Source organism: Pinus tabuliformis, chromosome Q, assembly GCF_031772625.1.
Source record: "Pinus tabuliformis cultivar Carrire ecotype Pingquan chromosome Q, CPIR1, whole genome shotgun sequence".
NCBI lineage: Eukaryota > Viridiplantae > Streptophyta > Pinopsida > Pinales > Pinaceae > Pinus > Pinus tabuliformis.
In genome coordinates, this window is record NC_142296.1 from 1,047,212,783 (window position 1) to 1,047,227,478 (window position 14,696).

A 14,696-nucleotide genomic window follows, 5' to 3' on the forward strand; every position below is an offset into this window, starting at 1 on the left:
TTTGCATAGGCCGCTCCTGCGTATCCCCGCTCCCTTGTCCCCATGCCCCAAAAACTTCGTGGAACATTCGCTGTAGCCATGAGCAAGATGATTCAAGCCATACCTAGTACCTTTGAAGAAGCTGTGAAGGAACAAGTTTGGAAGGATGCAATGGTAGAAGAATATGAATCCATCATGAAAAATGATGTATGGGATATTGTGCCAAGACTAAAGGGAAAATCTGTGGTGACCTTTAAATGGCTCTATAAGATCAAGCATGGGGTTGATTGAAGCATCGAAAAATACAAGGCAAGGTTTGTAGCCCGTGGTTTCACTCAAAAAGAGGGAGAAGATTACTACGATATATTTGCTCCTGTGGCCCGATACACAACCATTAGTTCGATAGTAGCCCTTGCTGCAAGTCAGGGATGGACTCTCCACTAAATGGATGTGAAGATCGCCTTCTTACATGGTTTGCTACAAGAAGAAGTGTACTTTGAACAACTTCCAATATTTGAAGTTCATGACAGGAAGACCCATGTATGCCAATTAAGGAAAGCTCTCTATGGACTGAATCAAGCCCCCCGTGCTTGGCATGCTTGTATGGACAGTTACTTGATAAAGCTGGGATTCACAAGGAGCAATGCTGATCCAAACTTGTACTTCAAAACGGTCCAAGGTATGCCTCTCATTTTGGTATTATATGTTGATGACTTATTCATGACAGGTTCAGACCCTCTCATTCTAGAATGTAAGAGGAAGTTGGCTTCCGAATTTGAGATGAAATACCTTGGTCCGATGCACTATTTCCTGGGATTAGAAGTATGGCAAAAGCTGAGTGAGATTTTCCTTTCACAAGGAAAATATGTTGTGAAACTCCTAGAGAGATTTGGCATGGTTGAATGCAAGTCCTTGCCTACTCCTATGGAGATGAATTTCAAGAAGCTGTGTGGAGAAGCTGCTGGACTGGACCTAGCAAACCCTTCTGAGTATAGACAATTGGTTGGTGCTTTGATGTTTCTTGTGAATACTCGCCCCGACATATGCTTCGCAGTTAACACTTTGAGTCAGTTTATGACCGAGCCTCACCATGTACATTGGGTCGTTGCCAAGCATGTTCTGAGATATCTACATGGGACTATTAACCTTGGACTAAGATATGCCGCTGGAGATGTTAGACTACATGGATATACAAATGCAGATTGGGCCGGTAATGTTGTCGATAGGAAGAGTACTTCCGGATGTTGTTTTAGTCTGGGATCTGCCATGATATCATGGATGAGCAGGAAGCAGAAATCCGTAGCCCTTAGCACTGCCAAGGCTGAGTATAATGCAACTAGTGTTGCGGGTTGTGAAGCAATTTGGTTGAGGAAGCTCTTTGGAGAGCTATTTGAGCAGGGTTTGAACATGACAATCATTTGTTGCGACAACAAAAGTGGGATTTGTTTGTTCGAGAATATTGTGTTTCACGACAAGTCCAAGCATATTGAGATCATATATCATTACATTCGTGACATGGTGCAGAGAGGAGCTGTGAGACTCCATCACATTTCGACAGATGAGCAGATATCCGACATCCTCATCAAGTCTTTGCCGAAAGGGAAGTTCTTGGTCTTTAGCAGTATTGCGGGGGAGTGCGCCTCCCCCCCTCTCGATCCTGCTCCCAATCCGTGCTCTGGGCGGGAGCGACTCGGGAGTGGGTCGAGAGCACGCTCCCTAAAAAAAAAAAAACGCTCCCTGCCTTTTCGGGAGCGTTTTGCCTTTTTTGCAAATTTTTTTTTGCAATGATGTTCCAAATGCAATTTTTTTCAAAGAAACAAATAAGTTTTGAGTGGGGCAACTTAATGATCAAGTCTATGGCCCTAGTATTGATATGCGATTCATGGTAATGTTAAATTCTTAAAGTAAAAGTGACATTCTCCTTGATCTTCATTTTTATCCTTTTACTTAAATTTTTAACATTACCATGAAATGATTCAGGATGTTTGAGAGTGGTTCCGACCTCATTGGATTTCATATGGAGAAAGTAGAATTTTAGTTTTCATTCAAAATCCAACAGACTTATCAGTTTTCAAGGTTTCAGGATTGCAATGTTTCTATTGAATTTTGTCATGTATTAGGGTATGGAACTTGTATTTAATCAAGAGCACCAACTCCTCTATGTACCTTGATGTTGGTGACATTGGTTGTCGAACTCCTCTATCATGACCCTCCTAAAAATGTACGCATCACTTAAACAAAATCTTGACTTGACATGCTATGCTTTTTCTATCTTATGTTAATGCTTAGAGGGTGATATTAATGACAAAGATCCCTATACAGATACAAAGGTAATGACAAATATACCTCTGGATATTAATGCTTAGAGGGTGATATTAATGACTAAGATCTTGATTTTCCAACAAGACTAAAATATTAGACATTTCTTGTGGTGGCAAGGGGCCCAAGCATAAGCAATAGATAATAGATTTACTTGTCTTTTCTAGTTTCTAGTAGTTTTTATAACTATTGACTCTTTCATATTTATTATGATATTTTTTTAAACAATATATGACAATTTAAGTTTGAAGTTGGCAACTATAACTCATTAGTAATGAATTATGAATATGATGCTTCATGAAAGTTGAAATTTGTTTCATTTCATGTTAGATATTATTTGTTGTAATGGTTACACTTAGCTTACAAGTACAACTTTGGTGATCAATGATGATAAATGTTATATATTGAATTTTGAAAGCTTGAAACTTTAAGATTGATGAATCATGAGACTCAATATGTTGTATGTTACTATGTTACTAATTTGTGGACGTGGTTGATGAAGATTATAACTTCTAGATGATTGTTGTTATATGGTTCAATCTATGTTTTTTATATCTAATTCATCATTGTACATGTTTTTGTTGACATATATGTATCAAAATATAAAAAATATATATATTATATAAAAAACGCTCCGGGATTCACTCCCAAACCGGGAGCTTCTGAAAATGTCGCTCCCGCACCTGTTTTTGCTCCCGCTCCCCGCTTTCGCTCCCGCTCCCAAGTAACACTGGTCTTCAGAGAGCAGCTTGGACTGGTTGAGATGACCCTTTCGAATAAGGGTCTGGGCTGATCAAGAACACTGAGTAGTGCTTTTCCCCCTTGATTGAGCTCCCAAGGTGTGGAATGGAGCTATAGGGCTCCTGGGGATGAGAGACCTCTAACCGATAGGATGTTGAGACCTGAGATCTCCCCTAGTCAAAGTATGCCCTAGTTAGCGTCCTGCCCACTCTGTGGGATAACCTCTCCCATCTGGCCAATGGGTTGAGGGACTTGGGATAGAGTGTGATCCCTACCCCTTGCAGTAGGTGGATCTCGCCCAAGTTGGTGGATGCATGTGTTCTACCATTTGACTCTTTAGGGTTAAGATGGATGATCAGGGACAATAGGGTAGAGTGTGATCCTCATGTTGATCTCACCTATTGTTAGGGACTTTGGGATAGAGTGTGATCCCTATGCTTGGGGTAGGTTGGTCTCGCCCATTGTCTTTGGATCCGGGTGGTAGCTATGGCTCCCCGATGATGATGATGATGATGATGATTACGGGTGGTAGCAAATTCTCCTCGATGATGATAGAGGCAAGGTGGTAGCAGAACTCCCTTGCAACATTTCTTCTTCTTTAGATTCAAGAATGTTTAGCATGAGACGAGCAAAGACAAGCAGAGATAGTACATGATGACAAAAGGATATGATGATCGATGGATAGATATTGACAGGTGGAATTCTCCCTAGTTGAGAGGGAGTGTTAAATTATGCAACTAGGGTTAATTCCACTTTGGACAGCTCATTTGATTAAGATAATTGTTGCATTGAATTCCTCTCTTCGAGAGGACTAAAATCGACCTAAATATTACCCATTTTGGACAAGCAGAAGTTGGAATTTTAATTTATTCTCACTCATGTAAAATTGTTAAGGTCGGCCTCACATTTATGTAGGCCCAAGATGCCCATTTGACTTGTCTTTTCACCCACTCGGATTGGTATAAATACAAGAGATATCACATCTCATTTGGAGCATCTCATCAACTCAACACACATCATTATCTCTCCTTTTGATTGGTTCGCACAACTCAGAATTACAGTGTCTTACATCACACATGTGGGCTGAAAGGAGGATAAATTTCAGGAAGCCGAAGTCTGTAATTTTTCTGCACTTTGTCCAAACGTTGACCTGTGTTGACTTGACTTTCTGTGCGGTTTCTGAGTTTGATTTTCTGGGAGAAATTCTGTTTGGGCAGGCTGAGTTCATTGGCACACAAACTGAGGAAATCAGTTGACTTTGACTGCATTGACATCAGATCTGAAACTAGGGTTTTGCAGCAGATTTTGACCTTGATTTTGACTAAGTTTAAGGAGGAATTTTAAGACTGTTTTCAGGGCACTTTGACCAGCTCATCAGGTTGCAATTTTTGACTGTTGACCGAGCTCAGTTGGAGAACAGTTGACCATTGATCATTGATTGCTGCTGCTGCTGTCATATTTGACTAGAATTAAATTTTCTAGATTTGACTATTGGAGGATATTTTTGATCTTTGGTTGGAATTCTTGAATATTGTTTATTGTCATTGGATGTTGGCTAAGTCAAAGTTTGACTTTGACTCTTGGATAATGTACTCTTTCCGCTGAACATTTGAAGACAATCTAATAGAAGAAAATTTGCAAGGGTTTTCGCCTGGTCATTGACCAAATATTGTGTCTCTTGTCTCGTGTGTTGAGAAATCCAGGGCATTCAAAGTTAACAATTTCTCTGCTTGATAATTGCTTGTGATATACTTTTACTTCTTAGCTTATGATCTTTTCTTTGATAGCTTATTAATGTGTTCTCTTCATCAAGACAATTACCAATATGCACAATAAAAGACAAGTGACACAGTGTGTAGGCTTCTGAGCCAGGGCCAATGTTACTTGGGAGCGGGGAGCGGGAGCGGAAGCGGGAGCGGGAGCGACCATTTTCAGAAGCTCCCGGTTTGGGAGCGAATCGGGGAGCGATTTTTTAAAAATATATATATTTTTTATATTTTTTAATTTTTGATACATATATGTCAACAAAAACATGTAGAATGATGAAATAGACATAAAAAACATAAAAAAACATAAATTGATCATTGAACCATATCACATCAATCATCTAGAAATTATAATCGTCATCAACCATGTCCACAAGTTAGTAAAATACATATTACAACTGCAACATATTGAGTCTTATAAATCATGATTCATCAAATTCAATATTAAAGTTTCAACTTCAAGCTTTCAAAATTGAAAATTCAATAACATTTATCATCATTGATCACCAAAGTAACAAGTTGTACTTGTAAGCCAAGTTTAACCATTACAAGAAGTAATATCGAAGATATTTCTAAGTCCTAACTTCTAACTGTTAACATGATATGAAATGTTAAAAATTTATAAAATGAAACATGAATAATGAGATGAAATGAAACAACTTTAGTCTTTCACAAAGCATCATATTCATAATTCACAATCATTACCAATGAGTTATAATTGCCAAGGCCCAACTTCAAACTTCAAATTTTCATTGTCACAGTGATATAATGTTTACAAAAAATATCATAATGTCATAATGATATGAAAGAGTCAAGAGTCAAGGACTCAAAACTCAACAGTTATGAAAACTAAAGTCTAATAGAAACTAAAAAAGACAAGTAAACTGTAAATCTACAAGTGGCCCTTGCCACGAGAGTCTCCAGGAGTATAAGCAGGTCGTGGTGGTCTTCTAGGAGTCTCCCGCACAGACCGACGACCAGAACTAGAGCCTCCACGCGAGGGTGTCGATGGAGGTGGCGACAGCAATGGAACAAGACTCGGGCCCCGAGAACTGCTACTGGATGGTGGAGGTGGAGGTGGCATGGCTGCTGCAGCTGCTTCATTTTCATCCCGTACAAGCTCCTCTTCTAGTTCTTCAATATGTACAATGCCATCCTCCAAATTGTCGTCCTCAGGGTGATTGTCCCAAATTTTATATGTGGGATCTTCATTAGCCCGATCACAGTAATGGCTCAACAACCTCAAGTTGTAGTGCACATAAACCAAGCTTTCTGCTCGGTTTTCGTTGAGTCTGTTTCTTTTCACATTATGTATATAACTGTAGGTGCTCCAACACCTCTCTGCAGAAGAAGAATTTACAACCTGTGAAAGAACTTTTTTTGCCAATTTTGGCAAAAGTCCGTGGTCGCCATATGTTTCCCACCATGTGAGAGAATCAAATTTATCTTTGTCGTCCATTGCATGGAAGTTACCATACAAACCACTGCCACTGAAGTATCTGCCTATTTCAAGGCGCACAGCTGCACATTCCTCCCTGTCAGGCACCAACTTTTCTAATGCTTCCAGATATCCTCTAGTTACCTCTTGATCTAAATGGGGTTTGGTCCTAACACCACCCCCTGCTGCAGGTTTTCCCAACCAAGATTCTGAGTAGTATTTTGGCGTAAGGATATACGCCAAGCAATGTAGTGGAAGGTTAAGCCTATTCCACCGTTCACACACACAATCATGAATCAGTTTGTACAAGTTGGGATCTTTATTATGAACAATGTCTTTTATTTCCCCCAACATGGTATCCATTTGCTCATACACCGCGCCAATCACTGGTTTGTCTGTATCTGCAAACCGAATCATGTTATAAATTGGCTTGGTGAAATCCAATCCCTGTCTCACAGTTGTCCAAAACTGCCCATCAAGAGCGGCCTCCTCCACCGTTTCAAAACCTGCCATGTCAGCTACATTTGTAGCCCTTTCCTTTAACACCTGCCAATGTAAACTTGATACCATGCTAGCTAATGCCTCTCTTACCTTCAAAAGGCGCCTGAAGGTGAGGTAATAGCTACCAAATCTAGTCCTCACAATCTTCAGCAACTCCAATCTCGAGTGACTGCGGAAAAGGCCATGGGTATTGCTATGATTTGTAATAAATTTTATCATTTTTTTCCTTTCTTGTACAAATCACCAATCCATTGGTATTGTTCATTTTTGTTTTTGACAATATCATGCAACAGAAGGTTCAATGTGTGAACCAAACATCCAAACCAAAATATGTTCGGGTATTTATCCTCAATAATTGCTCCCGCTGCCTTACAATTAGGAGCATTATCAGTGATGACTTGGATGACATTGTATGGGCCAATACGCTCAATTGTTTCAAGCAATGCTTCTGCAATGTTGATAGCGGTCTTGAACTTGTCTGAGTAATCATGTGCAGCTAGAAAGATGGGACCACTTCGGGACACAGCAAGAACACTTATCAATGGCTTGCCTTTTACATTTGTCCATCCATCAGATACAATGGACACCCCATTGTCAGTCCAAGAACTTGTCATTTTATTCAAAGAATGTGATATTTTTGCTTTTTCATGATCAAGGCCAACAGTTCTTGCCTTGTCATACCCAGGGCTCTTGTATCCTTTAGGGGCATCATTTATGGCAGAAACCATTTCGTGCCAATAAGGTGAGCGTAGAACATTGAATGGTATCCCACATGCATAGAGGAACCTGTAAACTTTTGAATCCACATCATTCCTACACCCCTCATCAAGGAAATCTGATATGGTTCTACGCCTTAAAGATGATGACCCTGTGCCTCCATGTCCATATCCACTGCCTTGGGAGGATGCTGAAGGAGTTCTTTGTGATTGTGAGCTTGGTTCAAAGAAACCCCTTGATCTTTTTGTTCTGTATTGGGCGTCCTCCTCTTCCTTTATGTATTTGGCTCTATCTGCTGTTGACACCGCTGCACAAGTTTTTATTCCTATTTGTTTCTCTCCATCCCATGGCCTTTTCCCGCAGAGGTGTCTTCTAGCACGGGTGTATGAGCCTGTGTAATCAGTGTTGCAATGGGGGCAATGAAATTTAGTGGTTCCACCCCCTCTCCCTGTTTCAGCTCTGTGAACATATTTCCACAATGGAGTTTGGTCTTGTTTAGTTTTTTGAGGGTCATGTTCACCCTCCTCCACCTCCTCCTCACTGGGGTTTTCACCTATTTGACTTCCTCCGGCTTCTTCATCCACCTCTTCAGTTTTAGGCCCCCTCCGTTTCCTACTCTCCACCACCATAATAATCATAAAAGGGACCAGGAAGAGGAAAATGCCAATAATTATCCCCAGGTCCATGGTGTTTGATGTTTGTAGGGTTTGAGTCTTGAATCTGCAAATTAATTTAGTTTATTGGGATTAATTCATTTAATTTATTAATTTAATTTAAATACATGATCTTTAAACTCAAACAGCTAAATTAAACTAACCAAATTAACTACCTAACCAGCTAAACTAACTAAATGATTAAGTTACTTACCTCTGCAGGCTTGCTCCTCGCTCCTTGGCACTTGCTCCTCGCTCCTCAACTCTGGCTCCTTGCTCCTCAGCTCTTGCTCCTTGCTCCTTTGCTCTTGCTCCAGCTCTCAATCTCTGCTCAATGAAGTTGAAATGAATTTTTTTTGGCCCATTGGGCTTATAAAATAAAAAAAAATTTCTAAATTTTTTGGAAATTTCGGGTCCGGCGGATTTTTTTTCCGTCGAACCGCTCCCGGCTCGACTGAAATCGCTCCCAGAGCGTTTTTTAATGCCCGGGAGCGATCAGGGAGCGATCGCTCCCCGATCGCTCCCGGGCATTAAAAAACGCTCCGGGAGCGCGGGAGCGATCGCTCCCTGAGTCGCTCCCTAACAGACCAGGGAGCGTAAATTTTTTTACGGGAGCGCGCTCCCGAAAATCGCTCCCGTCCGGGAGCGATTTTGGGAGTGCGCTCCCGATCCGCTCCCGCCCGGAGCGCGCTTCAGGAGCGGGTTCGAGGGGGGGGGGGGGGGCTCCCCCGCAACACTGGCCAGGGCCAAAACCTCTCACCTCTTGAGAGGAAAACCCGATCAAAATTCTTCTTTTTGATCTTCAATTGATAAGTACCAAGACCATGACACAAACCCTTGACTCTAGTATCCTCTCAAGAACCTTGTTACTAACCTTGATGCTCTGCCTCTTCCCTTTCTCAACTTTCTTCTTGCTCTCGAACTGCTATCCTCGACTCCTCTTAAAGAAACTTGGTCTCTATCCTTCACACTGCTTCTTCTCGACTTCCCCTAGAGAATCTCGATCTCTAGGTCTTCAATGGTCTCCTCTAGAGAAGCTCGGTCTCTAGATTTCTATCTCGGCCTCCCAGAAGAATTCTTCCCTTTGCTGCCCCAGAAGAAACCTTCTTCGCACTGCCCCAAAAGAAACCTTCTTTGTATTCCCCAAAAGAAACCCTACTTTGCTGACCCAGAAGAATCTCTCCTTTGTTGATCCAGAAGAGTCTCTCCTTCGTTGACCCAGAAGGATCTTCCTTCGCTTGCCCAGAAGAAACCCTTTAGGCCGACTTGACTGCTGGTGGTAGGCCGACTTGTTCTAGAGAGTTCCTTCATCGTTTGTAGGCCGACTTGAATAGGATAGATGACAAGTTCTTGGAGGATACTTTACATAGACAATATTGACCTTTTACAAAGTGTAACATGACTTCATTACATGAAAATGACTCTAACATTTTATGACTAGATGACAAATAAATCCTAAAGACTCTCAATGGGAGTCTTGACTCAAAAACAAAATCCATTGCTCATGAAACCCATGAAGCAAGTCAATATAATAATTTTATTTTTCTTATTTACATCTCATTAAAAAAATCATAATTACATATCATTATGAAGACCGAACCTAGTTACACTTTTCAACATCTTGGCTGTCTTTCTATGTGCATTTGTTTATTTGTTCTATCTACTATTGGTCTACTGTCATTGGAAAACTGAAGAAGAGAAATTGAGAAATTGAATGTTATTAAATATTGTTGAAGTAATAGTTGCAGCATAGAACAAGTGATGAAAAATTAACATTCACTAATGTCGCTGAAAAGTTGCACCCATGCTGATTTTTTGCTGATGTTGACTCTCTTAACAATAAATTGATGTAATCACTAGTTGTATCAATATTTTGTAAATGTCCTAAAAAATTTGGATCTTTATATGTATATTTATTTTTGTCTGGGTATATATATGTGTGTGTGCATGCACTTGTCCCATGTGCTGTATTTCAAGGGTCAATGTGTTTATCCACCTGTTTCATGTCCCACTGTGATGTGACTTGTGTCATAATTAAGAGCTAATTCACATTGAGATGTGTACACAATTTTATCTGAAATAAGTATGGATTCTTCTTTAAATTCTAATAGTCTGCATGGAACATTTGTGCATCCACAATAAGAGTGAAGGCTTTGCTTCGAAATGTGTCTACAATAGCGTCTGAATAAGCGTAGATTCTTCTTTAAATTCTGATAGTGTCTGTTTGGAACATTTGTGCAGCTTGGTGGATGCTTTAGTTGATGCTGTGCAGGAGCAAGAAACATAATGGATATGGCATATTGTTATAGCATCGTGCTGGAAAAGCAACAGTGTCCTTTTGTTTTGAGCATTTTATGGATCATACTATCAGAGATTTCATAATAAATTTCAGTTTTAGAAATAGCCCATGACAAATACAGATCATTGTTATGAAGCAAATGAGTTTGAGAACTCTTCTTTTATTTGCGGGAACAATAAAAGGTTTTTGACCTGTTTTTTTGTGAGAAAATAAGGCTAAGCATTCTTGTCAGCTGAGTTATATCATCTATTAAAAAACGGAGCCTTAGGAAATTATCTGTATTATTATATGTTGGTGATGCATATTTCAAGATGATTCACATCAGTGACATTTATTTCACAAGAAACATGTACACCACTCTGAACATTGCTCTTTATACTTTCTCACCTTTGTGCAAGTGTATTTGGTTGGCATTGTTTCCTATTTACACGAGTCATAATCGTGTCTGCTATTATTGTGCAATGAACGCCAATGAGAACCAACAAGCATCCCATGAACCGTTGTGCTTGCCTTGTTAAGAAGATGCTTTGGCTAATGTAGATTGTAAAGATGTAAATTGGGTGTATCAGTCTTTGTGAATACGAGCATTCGATACACTTCTGATTCCATCTGCTGGTATGGGACATTAAAGGCTTTTGCTGGATAATTGGTGAACATGATGTGTCTAAATTGTGGCTCTTGAGCATGGATTACGTCACAATTAAATATTTAAGTACGTAAATGTCTAGAAATTTTATCCTCTTAGATTGGATTCTTTATCAGGTCCATTTAGAATATTTCCTATGAGTTTGATTCCTTTGTAAGATTCAGCAGTACATATTTTCATACTTGATGCATGTGACGTAATGTCGTAACATTCATTCTCTCACAAGACTATTGGCAGGATGTAAGATTGATAAGAGGGTGCCAAGCATATTGTTTTGTGCACTAGCTTTTCATACACAGTCAGTGTTTGTATACCAATTTGTGTTAAAAGCCCAATTGGCATAGATGTGAAATTCATTGCTCCAAGAAATTTGACCCCCTTGTCACCCAATTCTGGCTTCAAAATCACGCAACTAATGTTACAACCCTTAGATCAATTAATTAGGCCTTAGAAAATAAAAATTAAATTCTCAAACCTAACGTTTTAGCTGTTTCAAATGATCTCCAGAATTTTCGTCATCATCTATATTTTTTCATGATTTATTCACCGCAATATTAAATTCTTAGGTAAATTAATTTGAAATTTGGGGAGTTCAATTATTTTGAAAGAAATGTTAAAATTCTTAGGTAAAATAACTATTTTGAATATTAAATTTCCTTGAATCTTAGGTAAGTTTTAGCATATAATACCTTGAATCTTGGACCTTTACTAAAATATATTAAATATTTACTTTTTAGAAAAGTAAATCCTTAGTTAAGTCCATGAACGTCAGAAACCCTGTGAAAATATTTAAAAAAATTATCACTATATTAGGAAAATGTATTATTCCAATTTTGGTCCCCCAGCGAAACAAGATTTATAAGCGATGTAGTGGCTAGTGGCTCCTCTCTGCCTGCAATGAAAACGCTTCGTCGTTGGTTAACGAAAGTTTGTCGTTCATTTGAACTTTGCTTCAGGGCATAATTTAAAAGTATAGTAGTTGTCTTGTATAGAAGAGTGAAGGTTAATTTCAATCTTGAAATTTTCTTTGGTTTACGAAAGTTTCTTGGTTGAGAAAAGTTTCTTGCTCATTTGAACTTTGTTTCGGGGCATAATTCAAAGCATGGTAGTTGTCTTGCACAGGAGAGTGAAGGTTAATTTCAATTTTGAGATGTTCTTTAATTTATAAAAGTTTCTCATTCATTTGAACTTTGTTTCAGGGCATAATTAAATGCACATTAGTTGTCTTCCACTGGAGAATGAAGGTTAATTTCAATACTGAGACTTTGATAGGGATTACGAGTGTCTGTTTTAGTTTTACTTTTCATGGTGCAAAGCGCATCGAAATCTCTTTCGAAGCACCCGTTAGGTATTTTAAAATGAAATCATTTGTTGTTGATAAATATTGTCACACATCTTGAGCAGTTTTGGGTTATTCTGGTACATATCTTCATGCAAAAGCAAAACTGGAATGCCAGATTCAGCATTATGCAAGTGCATAAATAAAAATAGTTGCAAAATAATTTTTGACTTTGTTGTATTTGAGACAACCCATTTGCCGAGTACAAGATGACAACAGAATTTACGTTTGCATATTTGACACAACCGATATGCAGAGCACAAAATAACAGTTGATCATATTTACAGGGAAAGGAAATTTCAATGGAATACTTTTTCGCTATAACGGCGTAGTGTACGGTAACCACGAACATATACAATGAATTCTACAGACTTCCGGAATAAATGTAAAACAGTATTGCTTCCATGATGTCTGAAGGTTAATTCAATACTTTAAACTGCCACGCGTCCAAGGAAAGAGATTCAGCCCATCAGAGTTGTGACATATCAAATGTCAAACTCATCCATCCATTGCAGCGTATAATTTTGATATTAGAGAAATGATGTGACTTCAATAGAACTAGGTTGACCAAAATAATACACCAACTTCCTTTTAGTCCCATAATCGGACGACACAAGGTATTCTTTTTTCATCTTCGGTGGGACAAATTCGTTTCGACATTGCATGTTAAAAAAGTAGGGCAATAAAATGCGGTGTTTTCCTACCTGTCCCGCTCTTCATCATGTACAGTGAAGTAGCAAGGGAAAGCGGAATAACAAAGGAGCCATTGATGTTTTCTGAGTTGAAGCGCGAAGCACTATCTCTATCATTGTAATTTAAACAGCTGTTGCCATGGACATAGTTATAGCGATTATGATACGGTTGTACAACATTATTTGCAATTGCAGGTAGCTATGGGCACCATCTGCATAACTTAAAACTTGGGTTAATAGTCAAGGAATGCAAACTACTTTTCAGTGATTTTTATACATGAAGGAGTTCAATTTGCCAAAAAAATGAAACAACAGGTTGATTTTGATATTATAATTTAAAACTGTTCAATTCTCAATGGATTCTTAAATAACTTGTAGATGAATTCCACGGGAGGATGTCGTGTAAAATTGATAACGACGACAGAGAAACGCAACGCATTACGAAGCACCCAAAACAAAACATAAGATATAAAGCATCACAATTTGCATATGGGAATCCATACATTATGTCAAAACCTTACCAGTAGAAACTGTTACTGCAATCCAATCGCAGCGACCAATACTACATCGCAATCAAGTTCTATTAATCTGTTCTTATTAGGTAATCAAATCGGAATATAATTGTTTTTATAAGAAAAACTACTGGTTGAAAGTCTAGATAACTGTCTTAGCTTATAAAGGCAAGTCATCTTAAATACCACGTATTGGCTCCTTCATGGCAATTCTTGCGAGTAACACATTTCGATTAGTTCCTACACGCTCTCCTCCTCCTGCGTGGGTGAGTAAGAGACTGGAACCGTCTCTGCATTCATGTTCACAGCATTTTGTCACTTTCTATTTCAAGTTTGGTTACCTATTGAAATTGTGTATTCTCTTAAGGTTAAACAGTCTGCCATATTCATATTATTCCCATGTGACTGTGATAATAGTCATCCTAAATGCATATTATGCCACCAGATTATGCTCATGTTACATATACTGTTATATATTGAATGCTTTCCTTGCTCTGGCTCCATTTGTAGAGGTTTCTTATGACAAATATATGTGTGCTCTAATGATTGGCTGCTGCAATTTGTAATCAACATAGAGGATATGATTAGATGATAAACAAATCCATCGTGAGAGACATCTAGAATTCAAGCTTCAAAATAATCCAAAAGGAAAATAGATACGTGTGCATTGATTTTATGTTAACTATAGGCCAGAGTTTTTATGTCCCAGGGATATGTTGTTCCCGCTGAGACTGCCGAAGGACTCTCTACGGTGATTTGATTCGACAGAATATTTAGTTGTTGCAGACATGTGGGGATTTTCACATCATTGTTTATGTTTGACTATGATGGTTTGCAACTTCAGGAGATTGCAATTTCTGGGGTTTGGTATCTGGATTTGATGGGTAGAAGGTTTTGAACTGTATATGAAAGGATTTGGAGCCGACAAATGAAACAATTATGCATTTATCAACAATGAAGAGAAAACCCGTTCGACTTCACAAATGTCAAGGAATTTGTGCAACTACAAGCAATGTTGATAAACTACAGTGAATATATTACTGCCTACAAAGATAAGGTTGATATCTATAATGCATCAGATTTCAGGTTTTTTT

The 14,696-nt window shown here is 38.7% G+C and overlaps 1 protein-coding gene across 1 annotated transcript in view; it reads left to right on the top strand.

The window, feature by feature from the left end:
• Positions 1–11,019, top strand: part of LOC149223091 (uncharacterized) — a 123,795-nt gene extending 112,776 nt beyond the window's left edge. The window contains exon 3 of the mRNA XM_089385756.1: positions 10,356–11,019. Within this exon, the coding sequence (XP_089241882.1) occupies positions 10,356–10,376 (21 nt within the window). The 3' untranslated portion in view covers positions 10,377–11,019. The remainder of the gene's footprint in view (positions 1–10,355) is intronic.
• The last annotated feature ends 3,677 nt before the right edge of the window (positions 11,020–14,696 follow it).